This window comes from Canis lupus, chromosome 5, assembly GCF_003254725.2.
Source record: "Canis lupus dingo isolate Sandy chromosome 5, ASM325472v2, whole genome shotgun sequence".
Lineage (NCBI taxonomy): Eukaryota > Metazoa > Chordata > Mammalia > Carnivora > Canidae > Canis > Canis lupus.
In genome coordinates this window covers 33916468-33944201 of record NC_064247.1, presented here as the reverse complement: position 1 = coordinate 33944201, position 27734 = coordinate 33916468, and the positions used below count along the sequence as shown (strand labels likewise).

Below are 27734 nucleotides of genomic sequence, written 5' to 3'. Positions count from 1 at the left end.
GAGGTCATCCCAGGTCCGGACCTTCTGCCCCTTCTGTCCAGTAGAACTTTCCGTGGCGATGAAGGAAAGCTCATCTGTTTTCTCTGTCCAGCCTAGTAGCCGCTGGCCACAGGGGGCTCTTGAGCACTCACAGCATGGTTAGCGGAAGAGAAAAGCTGAGCTCTTAATTTTATTTGATATTAATTCATGGAAATGGAAAGAGCCCCACGTGGCCAGTAGGTATCTGGTCAATAGGATCCATAATGTGTTAGCGGCTTCCTGTAGGAGCATAGGGATTTGAACCCCTGGGACCGACCTTCCAGAAAACAGCTTCTCAGTCTGAGCTGGGCAGCCCTGGGGTCCCAAGAGCCACGTGATCCTATGTGTCTGACTCACCTGTTAGTTCCTTGACGCATCCGTGTGCTTTACCCTGTGAACATCTTGCTTCCCCCTCAGGGCCTCAGTAGCTCAGGGACCCTTGACACAGCAAATGTTTATTGAGTGCTGACTTTGCAGGAGTCTCTCCATTGGATTTTTTTTTTTTAATTTTTAAATTTTTAATTTTTTTTTAATTTTAAAAAAGATTTTATTTATTTGAGACAGAAAGAGAGAATGAGCGGAGGAGAGGGACAGAGGGAGAGGGAGAAGCAGGCTCCCTGCAGGGAGCCCGACATGGGACTCAATCCCAGGACCCTGGGATCATGACCTGAGCTGAAGGCAGATGCTTAACCCACTGAGCCCCCCAGGAGCCCCTCCTTTGGATATTTTTACAGATGAGTGACACAAGCATCTTGGACTCAAGAAGAAAAGGCAAAACCTCGTATGCAGTGGAGAAAATGGATTCTAGATTTAACATTTCCTTGCCGACCCTAAAGCCCTTTGCTTTATTGGTGTTTCCTAAAATGTTTTTTTTTTTAATTTATTTATTTATGATAATCACAGAGAGAGAGAGAGAGAGAAAGAGGCAGAGACACAGGCAGAGGGAGAAGCAGGCTCCATGCACCGGGAGCCCGACGTGGGATTCGATCCCGGGTCTCCAGGATCGCGTCCTGGGCCAAAGGCAGGCGCCAAACCACTGCGCCACCCAGGGATCCCCTATTGGTGTTTCCTCAAGGCAAACTGAAAACAGAGCCGAGCTGCGCACAGAGGGCAGAGCCAGGGACAGAGTGTGCAGGCCCCTCCTCACCCAGCACCTCCAGCACCCCCAGCCTTGCTGGCACTTTGCTGGCAGAGCTCTCCAGGTGGAGAGGCGGAAACCGTTCAGCGTCCCTGGAGCCCCTGCCTCTGCACCAGCACCCCGGGGCTGCTGAGAGCACGCACGCGCGCGCGCGCACACACACACACACACACACACACAGGAACACAACCCACAGGTTTAGAGGACCCATGGACACGCTGCAGAACCACATCCTCCGTCCCCTGTAAAGGGGGTTGAGAGGCTGCACGCTGCCCTTCATCATGAATCGCTAAAGCAGTCTCTTGTGCTTCTGTTTTCCAGGGATGATCATGGTGATTTTATTGCTGCTCGTGGCTATCGTGGTCGTGGCAGTCTGGCCCACCAACTAGTGACAGCAAGGGGACCGCCAGCTGTGACACCTGCTGGTGATGGAGAAAAGCCCAGCACCCCAGTGGTACATGAAACTGCTCTCAATAAATCCCTCCCCAAAGCTCTGAACCTCCGATGTGTGTTGGTTCCGAAAGGTACATGGCGAGCTGCCTAGAGCTGCAGGCCCGGGGTGACCCTTCTGGTCTCGACACTGGCCATTTGGGTGCCGGCCCAAGGTCCCTGAAGTGGTCATGCCCCATGGCTGCTGGGGGTTCCCAGCTACCCCACAGTGTGCTGGACATCCTGGGGGGCAGGTAGCAGGTTAACAGCCTATGGCTTCGGGCATCTGTGTGCCTGAGGAGGTCGTGTGCCCACGAGTGGACAGCCAAGGCCCTGTGCGTCCCGGCGGGGAGGAGGAGGCGGCCACATGGTGTGTGTCTGAGGACACACCTGTCCCCCTGCCACCCTGCCCAGGTCACTCCCGGGGCTTGCTGTCATTACTCAGAAACATTGTTCTCTACTTTGGGAACTGCCTTCAGGCCCAGAAGCAGCCCCATTTCCTTTCCTCAGTGACAGTAAACCCATTTCCCAGGCTGACCGTGACTCCAAGCAGCCAGATGAGGTCTGGTGAGCACGATGGGGGCGGACGGGATGTTATCAGGCTGGAAAGCACCCAGTTAGGGCTCAGAGAGGGGTGATTACGACGTCAGGAGGGCAGTGCCTTTATTTGGCTCCTAAACAGGCTCTGAGCACCCCATGTGGGTGCGTAGACGGCAGTGGAGGGGTGTGTGTGTGTGTGTGTGTGTGTGTGTGTGTGTGTATGCACGAGTGTGAATAAGAGCTGGTGGGCAGGGGAGGCTGCAGAGGACACCAGGCCCACGGGAGCGCCAGCACGTTCCGGGTTCGAAGGTGCCCGCTGTCCTGTGTATGTAGAAGGCAGGGTGGCCAGCTGGCAGAGGGGGAGAGCACGAGGGTGGGTGACCGGGCCGTTTCCAAAGCACGAGGTTTCACTGAGGGAAAAGGAGAGTGGGCCCGCGGGAGGGGCATCGTGGGGTCTCCCGTGGATTTCCCAGATAACTGTGGATGACCACCCCCAAGAGGGCAGGGCTGCACCCTCCATGGCCCAGACACAGGAGAGCCCAGCACCACCTGACGCAGCGTGTCCTAGGACCCCGACACCAGAGACGGCCGTGTACGGGGAGCACCTGGGTCCAGACGCCCGGGCCCACAGTCAGGGGACTTGGTAAGGCGTAAATCATGCATAGGGCAGGTGACCCTGTTCCTGGTTGGTCTTCCCTGGTGGCACTGGTCACTCCAAATTCCCACCACTCCCCTCAGTGGTCCCACATCCACGCGCTTGTGTGCACGTGGCCGCCACACACCTGCTTCTCCTCCACAAGGCAGCCCAGCCCTGGACCTGGCCTGCCTGGCTCTACACCGGGACCCTGCCCCATGTCACCCAGGACAGACAGACGGTGCTGCATTCACGGCCACCCAGACCCTGCTGGCAGAGGTCTGTCCCGATTGTGGGTGTCTTGCCCCTGGTGCATGTCCCTCGTGGGACCTGAGCCAGTGGGACAGCCAGGGGGACAGCTGCCGTGGGCTCTGGCAGAGGGAAGGGGGTACTCTGGGAATCCTCACGCCGGCTGTGGAACATTCTAGCCAGAAGTGAACCCATTGCCTCTGGTCACGGCGCACTGGCCGGGACAAGTCACCTGGCCCTGCTCCACCATGACGGGCTGGGAAGTACCCAGAAGGTAGACAGCCCAAGCCCCAGCCACTGCCCAGCCATGTGACTCCTGGCCAGGTGCGACTGCTGCAAATGTACCCGTGAGGAACAGGTGACAAAGCTCATTGCACTGCCTGGTTCTGACCCAAGACTGACCGCGTCAGGCCAGATGGTCTCCAGGTCCAGAGTTCAGGGATTTTGTCACACGCTCTTGGCCCAAATGCAAGAGAGCAAACCTGTGAGACCGGGAGAGTGAGCCGGGCCAGAGAGGAAGCCCTCCTAGACCCTTGGAAGCCCTCTTGGACCCTAATCCCCACTGACCTCAGGGGGTGGCCAACCCAGCAGATGGAGGTGAGGCCTGGGAACGAGAGGATGGGGAGCAGGGGGACCTGGACTGGGAAGCCCAGACAGGAAGGCAAAGCAGGCTTGTCCCCAGGTGGGTGTGTTCTCGAAGGAGAAAGGTCTTGGGGACAGTAAGACACCCTGGGATGCATTTCCTCGTCGGGACAGTGGGAGAGCTGGGTGGTTGCTAATGGATCGCCCAAAGGACGGTCAAGAATCTTCCAGCCTTGTCGTGTGAAACCCCAAATCCGTATAAACAGCGTCTCCTTGGAACCCCCCCACTTTGGGGCTCAGGGGACACAGCATTGAAGGTCTGTTTGACTTTCTCACCTCCTCTTGACTTTCTCAGCACGGAGCCCCGGCAACTCGTGGGGCGTCTTTGAACCAGAGCCACGGCATCCTGGCTCAGTCACACGGACAGGCCTTTTCAAGCCAAACACGGAGCCGATGTCTGCACACAGCAGCTTCTGTTCTTTTGACTGAGTGGGCTCCAGGCCCGGCCCCGGCACTGCAAACTGGGTGCTCCGGGCAAGTGACTTCCTTCTCTGGACCCGCAGGCAGGGAACGGGGTGAAGTGCTGGCCGTGTCGGCTGTGTGGACCTGCCGTCAGAGCCTGGGGAGTTGGCGGGGGTGGGGAGGGGGTGTGGAGACCCGGGATGGTGCGGGCCAAGAAGGCCACCGCCCCCGCCACCCCCCCCCCCCCCCGCCCCGTCCCTAGCTTCCTGAGGGCTGAGTTTCTCCTGAGAACACCCAGGTCTGTGAAGCAAGGGGCACCTGGCTGGGATGAGCCCCGTTTGGGGATCTGCTGCGTCCAGCCCCACCCTGGAGTAACGTGGCTAATGTAACAGTGGCATTGCCAGCTTCCTTTGCTAAGCCCCCCCACCCCGCCCAGAGGTGTCAGGACTGCAGCCCCAGTGGCCCACAGTGCTCTGCATCGGCCCTGTGAGCCGTTAGGACCGCACCCTAAGCATAGGGAAGAAAGGCAAGGGGTGCCTGGGTGGCTCAGTAGTTGAGCATCTGCCTTTGGCTAAGGTCATGTTCCTGCGGTCCCGGGATCGGGTCCCTGCATGGAGCCTGCTTCTCCCTCTGCCTGTGTCTCTGCCTCTCTCTCCGTGTCTCTCATGAATAAATAAGTAAAATCTTAAAAAAAAAAAAAAAAAGGCAACACAGGGCTTTAGCACCCAGCCCCTCGGCAGCTTTGTGAAAATAAACCGTGTTAAAACAACAGTGTAAATACTGTGTAACTTCCCTGATTATGATAAGCATTTAGAGGCTGGATGCCATATAAAGAAATCCAGATACCTGCTTATACCTGGTACTTACGTTCCGTTGAAATTTCATTATTATTAATAACTAACTAAACCTTAGTCTTAATTAGCTCCAGGACCATGTGCTGCTTTCAGGGGCTCCAGAGCCCCAGCAGAGCCCTGTCCATCCACACAGCTGCTGCAGAATTCCCAACTACCCCTCTCCCTCCAGAACTGCTGGTCTCAGACACCTGCCAGGAGGCCCCTGCTTCCTCAGATCCCCTATTCCCCATGTCTTCAGCTTGGGGTTACCCTGCGAGCTCTGTGCATAAACCAAAGGTCTTCTTTTATCTCGTTGTTTTTTTTTTAAGATTTTATTTATTCATCAGAGACAGAGAGAGTCAGAGACACAGGCAGAGGGAGAAGCAGGCTCCCTGCAGGGAGCCCGATGTGGGACTCAATCCCAGGACCCTGGGGTCGCACCCTAAACCGAGGGCAGACGCTCAACTGCTGAACCACCAGGCATCCCTCTCTTGGGTTTTCCAGCCTAGCCCTGCTCAAGTCAAATGGGGGTATTTCTGCCTCCCCTCCCCCATTTTAAAAGGTGGACCAAGACTCATCTTTCCTCTAATTGCTTCGTACAGTTTCTGACGTCCTCCCAACTACACGCCAATGACAAAAAGCCTTTACTCCTCGGCGTCCCAGGCCCACCCTGCAGGTGGGTGCAGCAGGCACACAGCGGGCGCCTTGCTGGCTCTATTCGTCCTTTCCTCCCCATTTCCCTTGGCATGTTCCTCCTACGTCTCTATTTAGTCTTGAGAGTGCAGAAAGAGATGTCTGTTCAACCAAATCTGAAACCTAGGGCGTCTGCTGAGAGCAGGCGGTCCCCGTGCCAGCATGCTGCCTCGGGAGGGGGGCGGCTTTACAAGTGGGGGGCCTGGCCTCCCTGCACGTTGGGCAGACCCCGGGAGGTGTCCCCATCCGGGAGGGCCTGGGCTTTTGAGTGGACTGTAACCATGCTGGACCCTGAGCCTGGGACAGGGTGGCTCAGGTTCCTTGGGCACCAGCGGCCATCTCTAAACAGGCTCGTCGGCCACCTGGGGCCAGCGCTTCGGGGCAGCTGGGCTGACATCCCGCGCACACTCTTGACAGGTAGCAGCGCGTCCCCTCCCCAGCTAGAGCATAAGGCCCCGGGAGGCGGTGAGGCTGCTTACTTTACAAGCCAGGCCCTATTGCTGTCTCTGACTGACAGGGAGCTTTCTTCTGGCCCAGGGCTGCAGGTGCACAGGGGGCCTGGCTTTCACCCCTGGGTCCAAGAACACGGCACCCATCTCTCAGGGCCAGACCCCAGCGGCAGCTGGGCCAGCCCTGGTTCTTCCTGAGGACAAGCTAAAGCATCCCTGTCACCTCCCGGAGCCTCAAGGAAATGGCTGGCTTCCGGAACCTTCTAGGGCCAGCCTCTGCCCGTCACTGAGACCTGTCTTCGGAGCAGCTGGGCGCAGAAATTATAGCTTCCTGGTGTCGACGGCCCCATTCTGCACGGCAACACAACGTGTTCCTAATGACTGAATTGTTTATTTAATAAAGAAAGCACAACCATTTGGAGATTTAAATATAGCCTCCCAGAAACGCAGTGAGCTCAGCTCCCTAGGCCTGCCCTGCGCGGAGCATTCAGCATCGGCTCAGGGCGGAGGACACTGATGATGTGAGAGGCAAAAACTCACTTGCAGGTCCTGAATCAGAAGGGGAAGTTCAAAGGTGTGCGAGGATGCCTCTTTTTTGCTGCTCTCTGGGGACCCCCTGACCTGGAGCCCCCCGGGGACTGGCAAGGATGGATGCCATGGACGGTTTCTTGGGGACCAGAACATACATGGTCCCATCTGGGAGACTTTTTGCTCTAAATTGCAGTCAAAGCCAGTACACCCTAGGACTTTCCAAGCAAAGTGGCCCGCCCCTTCCCTGTCTTTCGGGGCGGGGGGGGGGGGGCAGTAGTCAGGGCTTCACCGCCGGGGCGTTCTAAGAGCAGAAGCCACGCTCCTGAAGAGTGGCCAGAAGACTCGCTATCCTCTCCCCCACGGCATGCCCAGGCCACCAGTAAAGACTAGGAGACAGTGGACAGTGTACAAGAGTTTATTTAAATGATATCTGAACTTAGTTCTATCATGTGGCGCCCACGTTACAAGTTCCATCTGGGTCCATTACAACTCTAACCCCCCCCTGAAAAAAAAAAAACTTAAAAAAAAAAGAAAATCCACAACTTTTTCCATGTCATTAAATATATTCATATATAATAACCATAATATATTAGTATGCATTGGAAAGAAACACTGACCCAAACAATATGTCATGGTCACAACTAAACATTTACAATTCTGAGCAAACAGAACTCAGAAACGCAGGAGGGAGCTGGGGTTGAGGGTGGGGGGGATGGAAGTGCCTTCGGGAGCAGAGAGACAAGATGTCTGATGACACAGGAGTGGGGCTGGCTTGGTTTTGGCCGGGGGCGAGGCCCCACAAGGACACACTTGGATACATACCCATAGGGTATGGCATGGCTTTGGCCATGAACCATGGCCCAGTGAGTCTAGGTTGTCCCCTTGCCAGTCTCTCCCCCGGGCGGGGGGTGGGGGGTGGGGGAGGACAGGGGGCTTCCTTTAAGTGTTGAGACCTTGACATTGTTGAGTTACCCAGAGAGACCGTTTCCTGATGGCCTGGGGTCTCCTTGATCTCAGCTTCATTCCAATCTGGGGCGAACCCGAGGAAGTCTGTACCCATTTCCTGCCTGCTCCTACGGAGGCAGAGCTCCAGGAGGACACGAGGGGCCTTGTGGCAGTCCCCAACCACCCTGGCTTGCACCCCAGGCGTCCCTCCCTCCCACCCCAAAATCTTTAGTGTTACTGTGTGTCAGTAAAGCAGGCACGGGGAGCAGGGGCCGGGGGCTCCAGACCACCCAGCAGGTAAGCAAAAGGACAACTGGGCAATCTGTTTTCGTTTTAAAAACTAATCTGGTATGTTTTTCTTCGAACACCTACATATCACAACTCTGGTTAATACACTCTTCAAAATCAAAATCTAGGTCCATTTTACATCCTTTCCTAACTGTACAAACTGGAACACCTCCGTTCCTCCTTCCATCTCCTCCCAGGGAGGGGGTGGGGCGGGCTGGAAGAGGGCACCTCGACCGCCGCCCCGGGGATGGGCCCTGGCTGCTGGGTCAGTCGGTGGCTGCCATCAGAGGAGTGGAGGGCCTGGGTCCTCCTCCAGAGGGGCGACGCAGGCTGGGATGACGGAGCTCCCAACAGTGTCCTCACCCCCGCCCCCCTCCACGGGTGGATGCGACAGCCGCGGCCTCGGGGTGCTGAGCCGAGGCTGGAGGCTGGGGGCTGGCTGAATTTAAAGGAGGCATTGCTGCTTGGCAGGGCCGGGGTCCAGGGCCCAGGGGGCCCCGGAAACCCCCAGTGCCAGCCCCTCGCGGACGTGGGGGGACACTTGGACCCAGGAGGGCACAGCCCTTCTTGGGCAGGGTAAGGAAGCCAGGCCAGTGTGAGCAGAGGAGGCCCTAGCGGAGCGTGAGCGCAGGGTGCCTTCGGAGGACCGGGCTGGGCCTTCAGGGAGGCCTCGGGGATGCTAAGGTGCTCGGCAAACCTTGCCGGGCCTGAGGGGGCCTGGCCGCTTGGAGGGCTCCGCGCTCGCTCGCGGCAGTGCTCTCCGCTCCCTGCCCCCTCGGGCGGCTCTCCCAGTCTGTCCTGGAATCCTTCCAAACACCCCCAGGCGGACGTTTTAGGATTAGCCAAGGCCTGCCTTCCACCCGCGGGGGGTTTGCGCCCTGCCTCACCCACTCTGGCTGCCACCGCTGTAGATGTCGCGCCCACCTCACCCCCCCCCCCCGCCCCCGCGGTCCCCACCCTGACTCCTGTTCCCCAGGCCAGATGCAGCAACCAGGGCCGGGGTCGCAGCCCGGAGCGCCCCCTGGAAGCCTCCCTAGGGAGCCGAGGGGCAGTGTGGCCAGAAGGCCCGGCTCTGGAGTCTGACCCAGTTCTGCTTTCTTCCCTGCCCGTGACCTTGAGCACCTTGTGTCCCTGCTGGCGGCAAGTAGGGTGCGAATCCTTGTCTCGGGGCTGTCGTGAGGATAACGGGAGGTCATGTGGGTAAAGTGCCTGGCACAGAGCAGGTGCTCAACGGAAGGCGGCCTGCTGCGGGCTGGAGCCGGAGAGGCCGAGGGAAGCCAGGCCGCGAGGGACCAAGCTCCATCCTCGGCGACCCTCTGCAGCGGCCCGGCTGCGCGGGGAGTTTCCTGGCTGAGAGGGGAGCCAGGTCTCTAAGTCAGTGTGCCGGGTGGGTGTGCGGACGGGGCGAGGCCCCTGGGCAGTGCAGAGCTCCGAGGCGGGCGGCAAAGGGCCCCAAAGGTCTGGGGCTGCCTGTGGGGCGCCGGGGTCTCTAGAAAGCTTTGGAAAGGGGGGGCCTGGCCACACCAGGGGGCCACGGAAGGCCTCCGCGAGTAAAGGGGGGGCCAGAAAGGAGCCGGACGGGCTGCCCAGGCTAGACCACAAGAGCTGGAGGGGCGGGTGGGGGTGGCGCAGGGGGCACGCCCCAGGTCCCTTTCCCCAGGGACCCGGGACCTTGTGCACCGCCGGGGGTGACAAGCCCCTTCCCCCAGCCCGGCCCACCCGCCTGTGCAAACCTGCATTCCGTGCCGGGCCCTTCCCAGGAGCTGACGTCATTACACAAATAGTGTCACGGCCCCTTCCCCCTTCCCCTGGAAAATGTCATAAAGGGGCTGGTTCCAAGTTTCCAGAAAGGAAACTCTCTGGGAGGTTTTGCCCGCGCAGCGCCTCCTCGGACGGGCGGCTCCAGCGTGGGGCGGTGACCACCCGGCTGGGGCTGCTCAGGGGCGCCCCGGGGCCCCCTGCCCAGCGCGGCCCGGAAGCGGGGGGGGGGGCGCCAAGCCCGGGCCGCGCTGCTCCGCCTCCAGGGACGGAGACTGGGACCCCCCCCCCCCCGAGACCCCCGGACCGGCGCAGCAGGCGGCGCGCTGGTGGGACGGGCCGGCCCTGCGGACGGGGTCACGGCCGAGGAGCCGCGTCCTCCCGGCGCCCCGCCCCCGGCCCCACCTGCGCGGCTCCGCGCCCCGCCCGCCCGCCCCGCCCCTCCCGCCCCGGAGCGCGCTGCTCGGCCCGGAGCCCGTGAGGTAGCTAAGTCTCGTCCTCATCTCTCCCGCCCCGCGCGCGGCGGCCAGGGGGCGGGGCGGGGGCGGGGCCGGCGGGGCAGGGGGGCGGGGCCGCGGCCCGGAGCCCCGCCCTCTCCCCCGCCCGGCCCCGCCCTCCCGCCGCGGCCCCGCCCCGCCCCGCCGCCCGGCCCCGCCCACCCGGCGCCGCAGCCCCCGCGCTAGGCCTTCTTGCACTTGCCCTTCTTCTCGCGCTGCTGGAACTTGCGCAGCCGCCGCGCCCACGTGTCCCGCCACTGGATCACCAGGCTGCTCTTGTCCGCCACGATGCCGCTCTGGTCGGGCGAGTCCTCGGCGTTGCCCAGCAGCAGGTACTTCTTGAGGGGCTTGATTTTGGGGCACTTGCAGGCGATGTCCCGCGAGCGGATCCACAGGCTCTGGTCCCCGCGGCGGATGCGGCTCGTGCCCTGCTTGTACACGGAGATGATGTTCACCGTGAACTTCCACCAGTCCCCTGCCTTGTCCGCCTTCAGGATGTGGATCTGGACGGCTGCAAGGAAGCACAGGCGGGCGGGTGGGCCCCGGGCCGAGGAGTGCCGCCCGGGCCACCCCCGCCCAGGCTCCTGGGCCCAGGTGGGCCCCACCTGCTGGCCCCCACCTGCTGGCCCCCTGACCGCCGGGCGGCCCGTCTGATGGAGAAGGCACAGCTGGGAAGCGACGGTGCAGGGTACCCCACGAGGGCACCCGTGGGTGGTGCCAGGCTGACCTGGGGAACCAACCCCACCTGCTGATACCTGGGCCGGGGCCACTGCTCCCACCAGCCTTGCCTCATGCCTTTGTTGAAGCTGCCACCCAGCACTGCCTTTGGAGACAAACCCCCCTCCCTCCTGATCCTCTCCAAATCCCCAGGCTGTTCCCCACCCCACCCCCCAGTTCTCTTCTGAGACTTCCCCTGGTGCAGGGTCTCTCCACTGGAGCCTGCAGCAGAATCCATGCCCCTGGGGTGGGGCGGACACATAGTGCTGGGCCTCCCCGCAGAGTTTCCGATTCAGCACATCTGGAATGGGCTCCCCAGAGTATGCCTCTCTCACAAATTCCCAGGTGGTGCTGCTGCTGCTCCTGGGAACACACTTTGAGAACCAGTGCCCTAGTCAATGTCAATATATGCTATCTCTGCAGGATATTAGGAAGGGTTTTAAAACGCTTTTTTAAGGATTTTATTTATTTATTCATGAAAGACACACAGAGAGGCAGAGACATCAGCAGAGGGAGAAGCAGGTTCCCTGTGGGGAGCCCAATGCAGGATCAATCCCGGGACCCCGGGATTACCCTCTGAGCCCAAAGTAGACGCTCAACCACTGAGCCATCCGGGTGCCCCTAAAATGCTTTTTAAAGAGAAAGGGGGAACCTTGCTCAAATAGGTTTGTGAAATTCTGGCTTAAACGAAGTCAAGAGGCTTCCTTATTGCAGGACTTTTCAGAGCCTTCAAGCTACAAACCATGCATGTGTATGCATGCATGTGAGCTTCCCAAACTACTCTGACTGCAGATCTCTTTGGTTAGCGCATCTCAAGGTAGCAGGGCCCCATGGGGTACCACTGGGGAAACTGCTGGGGTTGGGGGGAGACATAATCATTCCAGGGGATAAAAGGAGAGGTCTCTGCTGCACTGACAGATCAAGGAAAACTTGGTCATCTTCCCCCTCCCCACGGTCAGATCAGGGCACATTCCCCTTGCTGAGCCCACCTGCCCCCGCCCTGCCCGCCCCCCCCCACCAGACTGAAGACTGCCCTAGCAGATGAGCAGCCAGCTCGTCTCTCCAGATTACACCTGAAGAAAGTGAGACACGGGTCAGCCCAGCGGCTCTAGGAGTCCCGAGGACATGTCCCCAGGGCGTGTCGAGTGGTCATCACCTGCCCTCTTACAGCCCGGCTGGGGTGCCCATGCAGCCCAGCCTCTCTGAGGGTCTCTGGGGACCCACTCTGCTGCCTTCACTCCCAGGCCCCCCCTCCCATCCTGTCCCCACGCTTGGCCCAGGATGACGGGGAGGTTCAGGGATGGCGGGGCCCGGGGGGAGCGTCCCACACCATCCAGCTCATCCTTCTGGGGTGAGGCAAGTGGCAGATTTTCCCATATTTCATTTCAGCTGTTCTTGGGCATCGTCAACTTTGCACTCCAGTCGGAGAGCTCCAAAGAATGGCTGCCATGGCAACCGTTTCCATGTTTTTGTCACCAAGGGACTCAACACTCAGTGTGAACTCCGAGGTGGGGTGGGGAGCCCTCCAGCCCGCAGAAGTGGCCGGGCTGTGTGTTTGACTGTGCACATGGAGGTCACCGTGGTAACTGAGTGCCCCTCCGCTAAGCGACGGGGGAGCCAGCGTCCCTGGGAACCCCGGTTTCCTCTCCTCGCGGCTGAGCTGAATGCACAATGAGGCTCCATCGGGATGCCACCGTTTTCCCTGGGTGGCATCTTAGACCCCTGGTCCCCAGCCACAGTGCCGGGGTGGGCAGGGGGTGGCCTGACAAGGATGCCGCAGAAGGTGCCTGTGGATGGGGACTCCGGGGGCTGTGACCCCGGGCACCGAGCATCTAGTGGCGCTCCAGGCCACACTGCGGCTCTCGGCCCTGGACTCATCGGATGAAGTGCCAACCATCCTCCAGGAGCTCAGAATGCGACCATATTCGGAGATGGGGTCTTAACAGAGCTGATTAAGTTAAAGAGGCAGTAATACGGGGGAGCCTAATCCAATGCAACTGGTGTCCTTGTGAGAAGAGCAGAGCAGGACAGACACGGAGGGAGGCCTGCAGGCCAAGGAGAGGCCTCAGCAGGAGCCACCGTGTGGACGCCTTGGTCGCCGACTTCCGGCCTCCAGAATCGTGAGACAATAAATTTCTGTTGGTGAAGCCCCCAGTCCGTGATGCTTGGTTCGGGCAGCCCGAGCAAACTCGTTCTTTTGGGGGGAGGGGTGCTCGGGATCTTGGGCGGGGTGCAGAGCCAGGTGAGAGGGCTCACCTGGTGAGGTGGCCCAGGTGTGCTGGGAAGCGGCCAGAGAGAGCTGCCCGAGTGGTCGGGCCCCGGGCTGGCCCCTCAGAGGAGCTGCGAGAATGTGGTCCTTCCCACAGGGGGGACCGGGGACCCCAGCCCCACCTTCCCTGGTCTGAACGTTCTCCCCTGAAGGAATGCCCTGGAACAGCAGGCAGGACATCCAAAGCAGCTCCCCCCGCCGTCACCACTACCTGCCCCTCACCACCACCTGCCCCGGCCGGGCCTCTTCCCCAGGCCCCGCCAGCACAGGCCTGGAGCGCATCCGCTCAACACAGAGGATGCAGCCCAAAGGGGTACCCACCCCTGACCCCGTGCTGTCCCCGGGAATCCAGAGGCCACAGCAGCAGGCCCTGGTCCACTGGCCACAAAGCAGCGGCCTGTGTCCTCTGTCCACGCCAGCTCCCTGGCCTTGGAGCGGGGACGGCCCAGGCGGGGAAGGGGCAGGGGAGGGTGGCGGGAGAATTCATGTGATTATGCTGGAAAAAATCCCCAGTTCCGCTGCCCTTGGCAACGCCTCCGCACATTACACAGCCCACCAAGTATGAGCTGCACACGCAGCACACAGGCCAGGTCCCCGCCGCGCGCACAGCTGAAAATATTCAAACTACACACTGAACAGTGACCTCAGGCAGACGCAGGCCGCACGCTCAGGGGAGCGGCCCCGGCACACGGCGCAGCGCCCGCCCCGCGCTGCCGCCCGCCTGCTGGCCCAGAGCCCGGAACGACTGGGGGCGCCTGGGGGGCCGTGGCCCACGGTGGCCACAGGCAGCTCTGCCCGTCCGAGCACCAGGAGCCCCGAGGGTGTGTCCCCGGCACCCACACGACAGTCAACACCAGGCCACTTAGCCTCAGCCCTCAGGATGCCTGGGCCGCCCCATCTGTGCACCCGTGTCCTAGACTGACCCCCAGGAACACGGGGACCCGTGAGGCCCCCGACCCTGCAGTCAGAAACGAGGGAGATGAGCTGACCCTTGGGAGGGCAGCCTGGCAGGTCCCCGCGCAAAGCCAGAGGGGGGCCTTCTCCGGCGCAGAGACGAGGCAGTGGCTGAGCCAGGGCAGCCTGGCCCCCTCGGAGTGATAAGCGGCTGCGTCTCGGGGTCCACACTGCGAATGCCCTTCCTTACACTGAGCCCTGGCTCACCCCCCACCCAAAAAAAACAGTATGAGGACTCAAGATGCAGGAGAGCAGCTTGCCTGGCGCCTGGGGCCCTCTCTCCACACGGACAGAAGCAGGCATCAGGGTGTGGGGACTGGAGCCCACCAGGCAGGATGGGTGAGGTCAGCTCTGGAAAGCCCAGCCGGGCTGGGGGACCCCTGGGTGCCCCCGAGCAAGCTGCAGGGGAGCGCGTCCCTGGAAAGGAGCAGGTGGCTGAGCAAAAGCAAGGGGAGAGCTCCTGCCTTCCGGGAAGCAAGGTCCTAGGGGCCAGGCGGCACTGTGTCCCCGGCCTTGGAGTCCCCACATGTGTCGCCAGCTGATGAGCTCTGAGGGCAAGGCCTTAGGCAGGGCAGGGCAGCAGCCACCCCTCAAGAGCAATTCTGGGGCTCACAGGCAGGCCTTGGCAGCCACCCGGGCAGGGCCGTGATGACTGACTTCGAATCCCAGGCTGCTGCTGGGCCTGCAGGGCATGGGGGGCACGTACCTCTCCATCCCTGCCTCCACACAGGCCAGAAGGGGACTGAGAGCCAGGCCCACGGGGGCCGCAGTCAGCGAGAGCAGCCTGGGCCAGGGCTGGGCTGGACTGGCCAAGGGGGGGGACTCGAAGGCAGCCCCAGGGCGGGCTGGGTGCCTTGGCCTGTGCTGGGGGTCCTCTCCGCCACTGAGTGTGTAAGACCGCACACGTGTCCTACAGGAGCAGACCCTGGCCATCCCTTCCACGGTGCCTCAACTGTACTGGGTCCCAGCACTGGGCTTCCTCCAAAGGGGCCACAGCAGGCAGCCCTGTTCTGGGTCGGGAGCCCCCGTTCATCCCGAGCCCCCCTCCCAGCTCCGGCCCTGGCACAGCCAACTCGGAGCCTGTCAGCTCTGGGCCCCCGGAGGACCTGGGACCACCTCCTCCCTGGACAGGACGTAGCTCCAAGCTGACTTAGGTGTCCCCCCACCCCGCCCCGCCCATGTAGGGGTTGGGGACTTCCTGCTGCAATCCAAGGGCCCAGCCTGGGCCAAGTTCTAGGAAAGCTGTTTGCACAGCGAAGAGTATACAGTTGTTGCTCATTCATCCTCGGGCTTGGCCCCGACACACCCTGCCTGCCGGGCCCAAGTCAGAGGAGGGAGGGCTGGCACAGGCCCCGGTGGGAAGCTGGGGAGTGGGCGGTGGGGAGCTGGGGAGTGGGGCCACCAGCCACCTTCCTCCTCCCACAAGCACAAGCCTGGAGCCCTGGGAGGGATGACACCTCAGCGGGGAGGCTTCCTGCCGCCTGGAGGGCCCAGGATTTATGGGCCGCTCAGGGGGGGTCCCCAAGGGCTTCCCAGCAGCCACCCCTTCCAGGAGGCTTGGGTGGCCAGCCCCAGGTGTCCCCCCCGTCACCCCCAGCCACACCTTCCTATTGGGCCAGTCCAGCCGGGGAAGGCTTGTCATCCGTCTGCCTCGGAGGCTGCGGCCAGGGCGAACGGGGGAAGACGCTGACCCCAGAGAAACCCTTAAAACCATGCAGCCCCATAAATTTCCCTATATAGCAAGTGTGTCGTGAGCTGCAGCTGCTTTCATAAAATGCAGCTCTGACCACGTGTTTCCCAGGCCCCCGCGAAGGTGAGAAAGCACGGGGCCCGGCCGCGTCTTGTTCCCGGAGGTGCTGACCTGCCTGCCAGTCAGGGGGGCGTCAGGCGGGACCCCCGCACCCACGATGACATGTCCCGGCTGGTGGTGAGCTGGAGGCCAGTGGGGGCCACACCAGGCCGTCAGCCACAGCCATCCCCCCAGCAGGAGTCCTCGGGAGTCCCCGGGGCTACCACTGCCTGCCACACATGTGCAGGTCCCACCTCAGACCTTGACTAAGGTGGGGACATCCCTCCCGAGGGTCCCTCCTTTCTCGTTCTCAACAAAGGTTTGCTTCTCTCTCTCTCTCTCAGAACTAAGAGCAATGGGAACGCTGCCTCGGTTTCCCCACGGGGCCATAGCGCTGAGGCTCTGTTCTTGGGAGGGGATGTTGGGAAGTCTGGGAATCGGGGAGTCTTGCTCTGGGGAAGACATGAGCCCTGTTCACTGGGAGCTGGGCCAGTCTGGACCACCCCCCCCCAGCTTCACAAGTCAGAAGGGCTCAGGGGCCTGGCCACTGTGTGTGGCCCGAGGCTCGGGCAGGAGAGGGGACGTGGCCCTGCCTGCACAGTGGGGTGCCCTCACCCCGCCCCCCCCCCCCCCCCCCCCGGCTGCTCTCTTCCTCAAAGGAGCCAAAGGGAGAGAGGGACCCCCTCCCAACAGGAGGAGCGGAGACAGCCCGGCTGGTCCCTGGCCCCCCAGCCCAGGAGCAGCCAAAGAGGCCAGAGGGTCCCCCAGAGGATGTGACGCATCCACTAGCAAACCTGCCTCCCAGCCCCCTGGAGGGTCCTGCAAGGGCTGCCACCCCGGGCCCCTGTGCCAGCGGGGTAGTGGCCTCCGAGGGAAGGAAGGCTCGGCCCCAGTCCAGGGCTCACATCACCCCCAGGTCCCTCCAGGACACGTGGCCTCCGAGGCTCACAAAAAGCTCCTGGCTGCAAACTTACACGCGGTCCCCAGCAAGGATGTGGCCCTCTGAGAGGTCCCTGCGCAGCCCGCAGTCCAGTCCCCATGAAGGCCACTGCCTCCAGGAAGCCCCCTCACAGGACCAGGACAGGCAGCCTGTCCCTCCTCAGGTGAAGCCCCTGAGAGAGGAGGCTGGCAGCTACTGGTCTTCTGAGCATGCTCTGCACACCACGCTCTGCACACCTCCGGCTGCACACCGCACTCTGCACACCTCCCTCTGCACACCGCACTCTGCACACCTCCCTCTGCACACCGCACTCTGCACACCTCCCTCTGCACACCGCACTCTGCACACCACGCTCCACACACTGTGCTCAGCTCCAGCTTCCAAAGGTCAACGCTCATCCGCAGTGGAACCTGCTTCTCCAAGGAGCCCAGGAGCAAGGGCCTCAGGCCCAGAAATAGGAACCAAGTGGGATCCAGACCACAGCAGCAGAGTCCTGGGGGTGCTCCTTCGTCAGCCGCATTCCCCTGGGGGATCGAGCAGGTACCAGCGAGCACTGGACGGGTGTTCCTGGCCCCATCTCACCTCCCGCAGCTCTGCAGCTGGAGAGTGTGGTGCCCTCAGGTCTGGTGGCTGGACCATCGGAGGTGGGGTGGGGTGTGCGTGTGTCCCTCTCTCCCATCCTGGCCAAGGCATGGGGCCGGGAGCCCCAGGAACAGTGAAACAGGGTGCTGGGCTCTGATCCCAATGCAGGGGCAGGGGCAGGACCCACCAGACCACCCCGCAGGGGGACATGCCCATCTGAGCTGTGACAGAAATGCTCTGTGATGCTGGGGCTGGGCCCCCGGGGAGCACAGAGGACAAGAGCTGCCCATGGTGGCCAAAGCAGCCTGGGTCCCCAGCACCAGGTACCCAGCTCCCCAGGCACCTTGGACAGGTCCCTGCCCCCACCCCTCCAAGCCTCCCGTTCCCATCTGCCAAATGGGACGAGCCCCTTCCCAGCCCCTCAGAGCCGCCCCTCCCACCCCCCCAGCGGCCCAGAGGCACAGGCTCTGGGGCTCCCCTGTCTGCGGGGTCAGGAAGGGTGGCGTGCGGCCGGGGCAGCACCCTGCAGGATGGAGAGCTTTCCTGTCAAGCCGTCCCGGGGGCCCCTGGGCACTCCCCGTCCAGCCTGGTGGTCACCCGTACTCCGCGACCTCAGCCTGACTCGCCGTGGACCCAGCTCCACATCTGGCCTCCATATGGGGCTGGCACTGTGGGGTGGGGGGGAGGGGAGGTCACATCTGGCCGGGGGAAATCGGAGGACCCCCCCCACCAGGGGGCCAGTGACTGCCCCCTCCAGGGAAGGGTCAGCGAGCCTCTGAAACACCAGGCCACGTGCTGCTGGCTGGTCTGCGCCCCGCTCCCTGGGGCTGCAGGGGTGGCTGGGGTGGGGATGGAGTCCCTACAGGGTGACTGGCGGAGGGGGAGGGGCGGCACCCACCAGCTTCGGGCTCTCCAGGCAGCCCTCCCTTTGGGGAACCGCCCCCAGGGATGGGGCACATCCGTACCCACACCCAAGCTCCACGATCGCAGCGTGGGGTGGACTCAGGTGCTTTGTCCCCCCGCAGGGTCCATAAGCAACCTGTCAGGTTCTCTGCTCTCAGCGGGCTTGACCCCCCTCGATGGGGAGCAGCTGTTGAACTCAAGGTCAAGAAAAGGAAGGGGAGGGGGTGTCAGGAGGGGAGAGGCCCGAGATCCCTGCGGCGGGAGCATCCGATTTGCAGCCTGAGCCACTGGACGAGCGCGGGGCAAGCGCCAGGCCGGGTCACACCGTCCTCACCACCGTGCTCGGCGGGCCCTACACCACCGGTGTCACCCCCATACCCGCCCCTCGTCATGATCGGCCCACCGCCGGCACCCCCCACCCGGTCCCGGCCACAGCGTCCCCCACGTTGGCTCTATCATCTCTAAGAGTCACCCCAACACCGTGGTGACCACTCCTGCTGGCTCCCCCAGGAGATGTGTCTGGTTCACCAGGAACGGGGAGTCAAGGGTCCCGGGGTGGCAGTGTGGGGGGACCCGTTCCTGTGCCTTCTAAGGGCCCGCTGTGCCCACCATGTGCCACCAGGGGCTCGGGGCCTGGGAGGCATCGGGGGAGCAGAAGCCTCTTGGGGCTTGGGAGTCGGCCGGGAGCCACGTTATCTTATTGTGTCTTAGCCTGTGGTGGGCGGGGAATAAAGCCCCATCGCAGGTGCCGTGTGGATTCCAGGGGACGGGAGTGCGGGTGCCTCGAGGGCTCCCGGCACCCCAGGAGGTTCCGGGGAACATGGGGACATGCTGAAGAGAATCGGGGCCTGAGAAAGCAGGAGCGCAGACACGTGCACGTGCACACACACCCTAACGAGCCCCGTCTCTCCCCGCAGATGCCAGCAGAGTCCCCCCCTTGAGTGGTACCCCAGAAATGCTCCTTGCAGGATCTCAGGGGGAAGGCTTGACACAAATCATCCTGTGAAAGGCATTTTGATTTTTCCATCCCGCGGTGCCAAAATGTCTTTCAACAAAAGGGGTGACTAATAAACATTTCTGGGAATGAATAATTTTTCCAAGAACTGGCAAAAGTGAGATGATCTCACCTTTCAGAATGTGAGCTGTCTCCGCCCCCCCCCACCCCCCACCCCGATCCCACTTTCGGATCCCAGGGAGAAGGCAGCACCCGGGCCCCCCTCGGGCCACCGCGCAGGCCCGGCTGAGGGGGGAGGCGGCGCCGGGGGTCTGTGCACACAGATGTGACCGTGGCTGCTGAGGCCTGCGCGGGCCTCTCCCCAGCCTCCCCGGCCCCCACACCCCTGTACCCGGCCCCTGCTTCTCCTTCTGCGCCCAAGGCCTTCCTCCCTCCACCTGGGAGCCTTGCTTTGCCCTGTGAGCATGGGCTACCGGAGCCCCCGCCTCCAGGAAGCCCTCCCTCCACCCCCTCCCTGGAGAACCAGTCTCTGCCCCGCGTCCCCACTCTCGCCTGTGTGTCCGTCTGCCCCCTCCCGACCACAAGGTCCTTGAGGGTTAAGCCTGCGTCTCCTCCAGGTCTGTGAGCTCAGCACCCAGGACAGGGCACATGGCAGGTGCTGGAGGAGCCAGCGATGGGGGGTGGGAGTGCAAAGGTGAGGAGGGGAGTGGGGACAGGGCCTGGGGGGGAGCTTGGGGACCAGAGGGGACGGGAGGCCCAAGGGCTGTGGGCAGGAGCCTGGACCGGAGGGCAGGGCAGGGAGGGGCAGAGCCCCTGAACCTCCCCAGGCCTCAGCCCAGCAACCTCCCGGAACAAAGCACCCTGGGGACACAGTGTCACCCTGTTACCCTCATAGCCTTGACTCCCCAGGCTGACAGGCAGGCAACTCCAGGGAGGGTTGCAGACTTCACAATGAACTCGTGCACGCACACAGATGTGCAACACGCACACAGGCACACCCCTGCTCACACACAAGCTGTCACATGAGCACTCCTGCTCCAACGCACGTGGTCATACATGCAGGTCACACTCACATACACTCATGCAGTCACACACACGTGCCCACCCATGAGCATACCCACACCCGCACATCCTCATACACCACACAGGCACACCCACACACACTGCCACAGTCACGTGTGCGCACACACACACACACCCACAAATCTACACACTAGTATATACACACACCTGCACACACAGTAACATACGCTCACATATTATCACATGTGCACACACGCACACTCACAGAGCCCACCCATGCACACCCACAATGCCGTCACACACATACACTCACATGTGCACTCACACATGCACATCCACATGAGCACATGCACACACAGGCACACCACACATCTGCGCACACACACTAGCATATACACACTCACAAGAACAGATGCAGTGCTCAAATACTGTCACACTAGCACATCTACACTTGCACACCCACACACGTGTGCACATCACACAAGCAAATCCACAGGAGCCCACCCATGCACACATACCTGCACTCACACCCATGCACTCACATCCACGAGCAAACACACACTTGCTCACACGATCACACCTACACTTGCACACCAGCGCGTGCGCACTCACCAGTGGCAGTCACCCCAAGGAAGGCCCCCCCAGGCGAGGTGCCCCGAGGAGGACGTTGCTAAGACCCTGGACAGTAACGCGAACAATCTTCTGAGCACAGCCGTCCGTCACTGTGCTGCGGGCCGGATCGCCCAGGGGCCACGGGGCTGGGGGCCGCACACCCCAGCGTCGCCCCGCACCCCTGCCCCGAGCAGATGGCGCCTGGGGGGCTGGGCAGTGGTTGGGCCTCACCTAGGAGGACATAGTGTGCGCCTTGACGACACTATGGTTGTGGGTCCGCCCACAACCCCGTAGCACATCAGGAGCTGCACCTGCAGACGGTGGGCCCGGCACCCCGTCCCCGCACATGGGAACAGAACGGGCCACCTCCCCGCTGGGGACACTGGGTGCGAGCAGCATGGCGGGCTCAGGCCCGAGCCCCCCCGCCAGGCCTCTGGTTCTGCCTGGGCCCCCTCTCGTCAGGAACATGCCAGAGCGGCCACCCCACGCAGCCCAGCTCCCCGAGGCCCAGAGCCACGTCCCAGCAGGAAGAAGGGTGCCTGGGGCCTGCTCTTCACCTGGCAAGGGCCACCACCCCGAGGTACTAATTAGCAGCTTCTGGAACATCCAGCGCACTGGCTACAAGTGAAAGAAGCAGGATTTCTAATTGGCTCCCTGCAGGGTGTCAGCGTGGAGAATATGCAGCCCCTCGAAGTCCGGTCCCCAGTCCCCAGTCCCCAGTCCCCTTGGCCGGTCGCTAAGCAGGCCTTAGCTCCCTAACTGCTCCCCAACTTTCAGGGGATCCCAAAAGAGTCAGGAGAAGTCCTAGGGACCAGAAGCCCTCGAGGGTCTTTGGAGGACAGGAAGAGTTTCCGAGCTCATCAGCTCCCCGAGGGGGCACCCGACTCCTGTCTGGCATCTGCTGCTCCCCGTGTGGGGCGCAGCAATAGAACTGTGGGCGCCAGCGCAGTGCGCCTGGCAGGAAGTGCAGGGCAGGAGCTGGGTGGCCACGCCGGGCATCTATCTCCTCACCCCTCTCAGCCTTGGGGCTAAAAAGGATGTGAGATGAGAGACCCAGGGCAGGCCGCCGCGGACGGAGAGGGAGGATGGGCCCCGTGGGCAAGTCACCCCCAACAGCTGGGCCTGTGTCCCCTCCTGTGACACGAGGGATGTGAAGCCAGCCGCTGGTGACACCTGCTTCACGCAGAGGATCCAGAAGGAGTCAGGTGCTGGCAGGAGGGGAAGGGCCATCAGGCCCGGAGTTGAGGGCAGAAGGAAGCCAGAGGCTGTGCCCCACGCTCGGCACCCCCAGAAAGAGGGGCCTGATGCAGGGGAGACGGGTGCACAGCAGGTGCAGAGCCCAGGGAGGGCCTGTGGGACCCCCTCTGAGTTCATAAAGAGGTGTCCACCCCCTTTGGCAAAAAGAGGGTATTCCTGCCTGCTGGTAGGGGGCCAGGAGGGAGCCAAGGGGGACAGGTGTCCCCCAGAACATCAGGAGTCAGAGAAGCTGAATTCAACAGGGGTGAAAAGAAGTGACAAGGGAACAAAGTGGGGCCGAGTCAGATAGAACCAGGTGGCACACGGGAACTATTCCGGTAACTTTTGCAAAGTCTTTTTCCTTTCTGCAATTTAAGAACAGAACAGGGGCTGCGGGCCAACCCCCCTCCAGCCCCTCTCAAAGTGTCTGCTCCAAGTACACCCGCTCTTCTCCGGCCCCGTCACGTTCTGGGCAGGGCTCTCCTCTATGCACCCTGGCTCTCTGGGCCTGTGTAGACACCTCGTGCATGAACCCCAGGCCCCAACACAACAGGACCCTCGGGCCTATTTGCCTGAGCCCTCGTCCCTCAGAAAGGTTGGAGGGGCAGCAGATGTCCCTGTGGAAGACCCCAACAGAGGCAGGCAGCTCGGGGCTGGGGGGATGGGACCCTACGAGGGGCCTCTCCCCATGGCCGTCACCAAGGCTTAGAGACAGCACTCCCTTTACCTTCAAACCGCACTCCCATGGGACTCAGAAGTTTCTGCATTGCCCCGGATGCAAACACTTGAAAGGGGCTTTGGGGGACTTGCCGAGGGCCCCACGGGGTTGTGGAGCAGGCCCACCAGCGGCCTGACCACTTGTGGACACACTAAGCCTGGTGCCAGTTGCTCTGGCTGTATCGAGGGGTAGGCCAGGCGGCCTGGGGGCGTGTGCTCTGGGCCCCAGGGTGGGGTAGGCATACTGTGCATGTACACACGCATGGGTGTGTATCCGTGCACACACACGCTCACACGGTGTACAATGAGAAAGTTTTAGACGATCTCAAAATTGCTCTGGGTTCCTTCAGGCCTCCTCATGCATCTGTTATGCAAAAGGTCCCAAAGCTTGGCCTTAGGAAAGAACACAACCCACGTTTGGCTCCAACGGCCAGCCCAGGTGAGACAGCAGGGTGGGCTGCTGGACGCCCCTGAGTCAGGCAGGGATGGACGAAGGTTGTCTCCCAGCTCCACTTCTTCCTCCCTCCCTTCCCGCCCTGATACCTCTGGACCAGCAGAGGTGGTTCCTCCCTGGGAGCACCCCCGGCGGGCACCTGGCCCCATGCTGGCTACTTCCAGCTTGCAGACACGATCCATGCTGCACACAGGGGATCCAAGGCTCAGAAAAGCAACGGAGGCGCCCCAGGTCCTGGAGGAGGAATGTGACCAGGGCAGAATGGAAAGCCGGGCAGCAGAGAGAGGCCAGAGTGGTGTGGGGTACACAGGCCCGCCAAGGCCTCGGGTGAGGGATCTGTCTCTGGGGTCAGCTGCAGAGGGGACGGTCGGTGGCCAGAAAGAGGAAGGCCCAGCCCTCCACCCAAATCAGCAGGACCCATAGGTTAGGAGGTGGGAGGCGCCAGGCCCAGGTTCAGGGCCCCTGGGCCTGCATCCAGGCTGCGGCAGCGACCTCCTGGCCGGGTGACAGGGGCCTCGGCTGCCCACGTGGACGCCCGCATCTCTGCATGGGGGGCCCTCCCCGGCTCTGCCAGCAGATCCTCTGGGGACTTCTCTTTGCTGGGCCAGCTCTGCAGCGCCCCCCACTCTCTGCACACCTGTGCACCGGGACCTCAAGGGGCTCCCCTCCTCCTGCAGGTCCCCAGACCGCCCCCCCATCACGTGGTGTCTGGCTGGCCTGGGCCTCCAGGCTACCCAGAAATTCTCAGGGATCAGAAGCCACAAAGCTGGCTCCTTAGGTCCCCCAGGGTGGGCCGGCCCGAGGAGCTTCTCGGCAGGTGCCTACAGAAGGCGGGCAGGGGCGGCCTGGCAGAGGGGTGCAGGGAGGATGGGGACAGAGGGAGCGCAGAGCCGGGTCAGCCCTTCCCAGGGAAGGGGGCCTGATGGCTCAAGGGACAGAGCTGTCAGCCCCACAGGTCCCGGCTGCAAAACACCCTCAAGGGCCCCCCCCACCCCCAGCCCAGCAAGCTGTGTTCAAACTTCAGCGAACCATTTAAAACACAGACTTACCCCTCTGCGGAGTCAATCTTTGGAAGGAGGTGGCTTCCAGAATAGGAGTTTTAAACCCACGGACCCTCCGCCCCCTTTCCTGAGGCCTGGAGGGCCCCACTCTGAGCAACACTCGAGTTGAAAGCCCACAGTACTTTGAGGGCACCCGAGACCAGACAGGTAAAGTGACGAGTTCTGAGGCCACAGCCCCCCACCCGGGGTAAACTGAAGGCTGGAGGCCAGGCAGGGAATCCCAGCCGCCAGAGGAGCCCCACTGGCCTGGATGCCAGATTCTCCACCCTGCCCGGGCAGGGGTGGGATGGGGTAGGGTAAGTGGAGGTGGAGGGGAAGAACCCAACCCTCACACCCCTGTGGCCCCTCACGACCCCTTGCCTCTGAGGGCCGTGGTGCAAGAGCTGACAAGTTCCTCGGGTGTGGGATCCCGCCAGCCTGGGCCCTGTCCCGTCCCAGAGACTCCATGGCCCGCATGTAGCCAGGGCCACCTGCGCCCTGCGCCCAGCTCCTGGCCAGTCACGTGGCCCCGCCGGCCCGCCAGACAAGGGGACTGGCACTCACCATAGTCCTTCCTGCAATACTTTTTCATGTTAATCTTCAGCTTTCCTTTGGAAGCCTTGCAGTAGGAATCACAGTCTGCAGGGGACGGAGAACACAGACAAAACCTAATTAGACTGGCGATGAATAGGCTGGGGGGCCGCCCCCCCAGATCCCCAGAGGCCTGTGATACCCATGGGCCAGGCGGGCGGCCATTCAGGGCAGGCCTGGCCTTCTAAAGAGGCGCTTGGGACAAAGGGGCCCCCGCCCGGCCCACCCCCCTGTGGCCTGCCAAGTCCTTCAGCCGCCAACTGGAGCCCCCTTGGCCTCCATGGGGCACGCTGGGGGCTCCCGTATTGTGCCACCCAAGGCTTCTGAGCACCACACAAACTCCCCCCACCCCATTCTTAAGACACAACCGGAGCCTGATTAAAGGCGATAGAGGCCTCATTGTCACCCCGTGCCCTAGGTCTGTGTCAGGCGCTGGCTTTCACGGCGCGGAGCCTCTGGCTGGGGTCAGACCCCAACAAAAGAGGTCACGGAGGAAATTAGCAGCCCATGAAGCATTAGAAAACCCCTTTGGTGTCCACTCTACTGGAGTGTGCAAATAGAATGCCCCATGAAGAAGAGTTCAGTTCTAATGGGCCCAACTGCTGAGAGGCAGGGCTGCGGGGCCTGCGTCCGGCCGCCAGGGATCACGTCGGGGAGCTGCCCGGAGCCCGAGTCTAGTCGGGCGGAGAGCTCAGGGCCCTGGGGCAGCCAGGCATCGGGCCTGCTTCTCCGGGAGGCGGCCTCCATCCACCCACCAAAGCAAACCTCCAACATCGGCCCTGCCAGGCCGTCTCCCCACCGGCCCTTCCCACTCCTCGGACAAGGTGATGTGATTGCTTTGCTAGATCCGTGGGGGGACACCCTTAGCCCCCCAGCCAGCCTAGCGCAGAGGCCAAGGAATGACTCGGGCCCGCCCCGCACCACCGCGCTGGGCACCGATGTGCCGGGCCTCACTCAATTCTCACCACCGCTCTCTGATGTGGGGGGACCTTCCCAACCCGCAGTTAAGAGAACTGAGCCCACCTGCTCACAGCATCCGGGGAGCTGGCGGCCAGGCTGGGCGCTGCACTCAGATGTAAGATGCCATGACGCCCGCACCCTCGGTTATGCCCTGCCGCGTGCGTCTCAGCGAACGCCACCAATGCCTCATCTTAAATGTGAGCAGGGAGCTAAGCTCTGAGCAGGGGATGAGGAGCACCCTGTGTTCCAGCAATGCCCAGACCGCCGGGGGTGGGGAGTGGCAGGGGAGGACCGGGGGCTATGGAGGGTCCAGGATATTCTAGGAGCAATGACAGCACCGGGCAGTGGACGTGAGCTGGGAGGGCATCCTGGTAACAGACTAGACAGGTCACACACACACACACACACACACACACACACACACAGGGGTGACTGCCCCAGGGGTAGGTGCAATCTCTCACTCTGCAGAGGGGCTCGCCAAGTCAAGGTGCGCGGAAGGAATGACTCGTGTGGAGCACAGGGCAAAGCCAGGGAAACAAGTCGGGCCTCACAGCAGCCCCCCACCCCCCATGGCTTAGAGACACAGAGACTATTCAGAGATCTCCCGCCCAGGGATGCAGAGACTATTCAGAGGGCCTCCTTCTAGGTCCTGTGATTCACTGACTGCTGCCTCAGTTAAAATCAAAACAGCTCTATCCCCCTGCCCTGGCGGCCACGGCCCGGAGCCCCCACCCCTTCCCTGTCTCTTGCACCAGCTTCCTGGGGCACCCAGTTGGGAGCTGGTCTCAGGAAATGGGGGAATAAGCAGCCCCCCTTCCAGATGCCCTGTGGTCTGAGCCTTGGGCCCACCCACCCACCCAGATGCCCTGCCAGGGACACCAGGGGCTACCGTGCTGATCCTTCGTGCTAGCTGGCTGGTTGCTGGGTGGTGACCCAGGGAGGCACCACTCAGGATGCAGGGCCAGGGTCGCCCAGAGACTGTAGCCAGAGCCCGGGGGGTCAGTGCGAGATGGTGGAGGCCTGTGCACACACACCAGTGGCACCAGCACCAGGCTGACCCCTGGAAACGGTTGCTCCTGGCCACGTCCCCGCAGCTCAGGGACAGATGACATCCCCAGCAAAGCCACCGCCGAATCCAGGTTGTGCGTAAGTCCTTGTGGTCCTGAGCGGGCTGGCTGCGATCCCTCTCGGCTCTCTCCACTGAGGGAAGCTAATTGGAATGCGAGTAGTGCTGGGTGACGTGATTCCCGGGACAGCCTTGGGCCCCCTCTCAACTCGCTTTCTTGTTATTTTACTTTTTTTTACGAAAGTCAAAAGCCGTTGGCCGCGTCAGGGCTTGCATTCCGGTCGGCAGGAAATCACCTACGCCCTGTCGCCTCTGCAGGCCCCTCTGTCTGGGCCCTGAAGTACACAGCACCCTGTGATGAAGGCACGGCTAGTCCCACCCGAAAGCCAGACCCCAGGGTTCTGGAAGGTTCTAGAACACCTGCCACAGATGCAAGCCACACACTGTGGGGCTGCAGGCACGGTGGTAGAGCCCTGAGACAACCTCCCCCAGCACCTTCAGCTCTTACCACCTCCCCTCCTGGTCACATCTACAGCTCTTCCTTCCAGAACCAAGTATCCACCTGGGGCAGAAGTCGTCCTAGCACGTGTGGCATCTATTCCCTGCCCAATCAGACCCCAGTTGACCAGCCTCCGGCGTCCCTGTGAATATCAAGAGCCTGCACCTCGATGACAGCCCCTGGACAGTCCTGACAAGGCAGGTGGCACACTGTCGGCCCTGCCAATGAGCCCCAGTTCAGAGATGAGGCAGGCTGGCTGCACAGCCCCTGCTCCCCACGCCCTGGTTCCCAGCCCAGCCACACGGTGGAATTACCCAGAAGCTTTAAAAAACACTGCTGTCTGGGACCCACCCACCCCCAAGACCTTCTGATCACTGGTGC

The 27734-nt window shown here is 62.1% G+C and overlaps 2 protein-coding genes and 2 long non-coding RNA genes across 10 annotated transcripts in view; 3 read left to right on the top strand and 1 right to left on the bottom strand.

Moving 5' to 3' along the window:
* Positions 1-1715, top strand: part of STX8 (syntaxin 8) — a 258093-nt gene extending 256378 nt beyond the window's left edge. For 6 of the 7 annotated variants that reach the window (XM_049110214.1, XM_049110216.1, XM_049110215.1 and 3 more), the window contains one exon: positions 1478-1715. In XM_049110214.1, the coding sequence (XP_048966171.1) occupies positions 1478-1700 (223 nt within the window). In that variant the 3' untranslated portion in view covers positions 1701-1715. The remainder of the gene's footprint in view (positions 1-1477) is intronic. The other variant, XM_035716684.2, reaches the window with a different exon arrangement.
* A 3552-nt stretch (positions 1716-5267) lies between these two features.
* On the top strand, positions 5268-7094 carry LOC125755114 (uncharacterized). The gene is made up of 2 exons (XR_007410751.1): positions 5268-5561; positions 6116-7094. It is a non-coding gene; the product is annotated as an uncharacterized LOC125755114 (long non-coding RNA).
* Positions 7095-10181: 3087 nt separating this feature from the next.
* NTN1 (netrin 1) overlaps positions 10182-27734 on the bottom strand; it is a 171305-nt gene continuing 153752 nt past the window's right edge. The window contains exons 6-7 of the mRNA XM_025428389.3: positions 24802-24876; positions 10182-10557 (exon numbers count right to left, since the gene is read on the bottom strand). Of these exons, the coding sequence (XP_025284174.1) occupies positions 10229-10557; positions 24802-24876 (404 nt within the window). The 3' untranslated portion in view covers positions 10182-10228. The remainder of the gene's footprint in view (positions 10558-24801; positions 24877-27734) is intronic.
* On the top strand, positions 10249-12917 carry LOC118354734 (uncharacterized). Its single transcript, XR_004815712.2, has 2 exons — positions 10249-10378; positions 12153-12917. It is a non-coding gene; the product is annotated as an uncharacterized LOC118354734 (long non-coding RNA).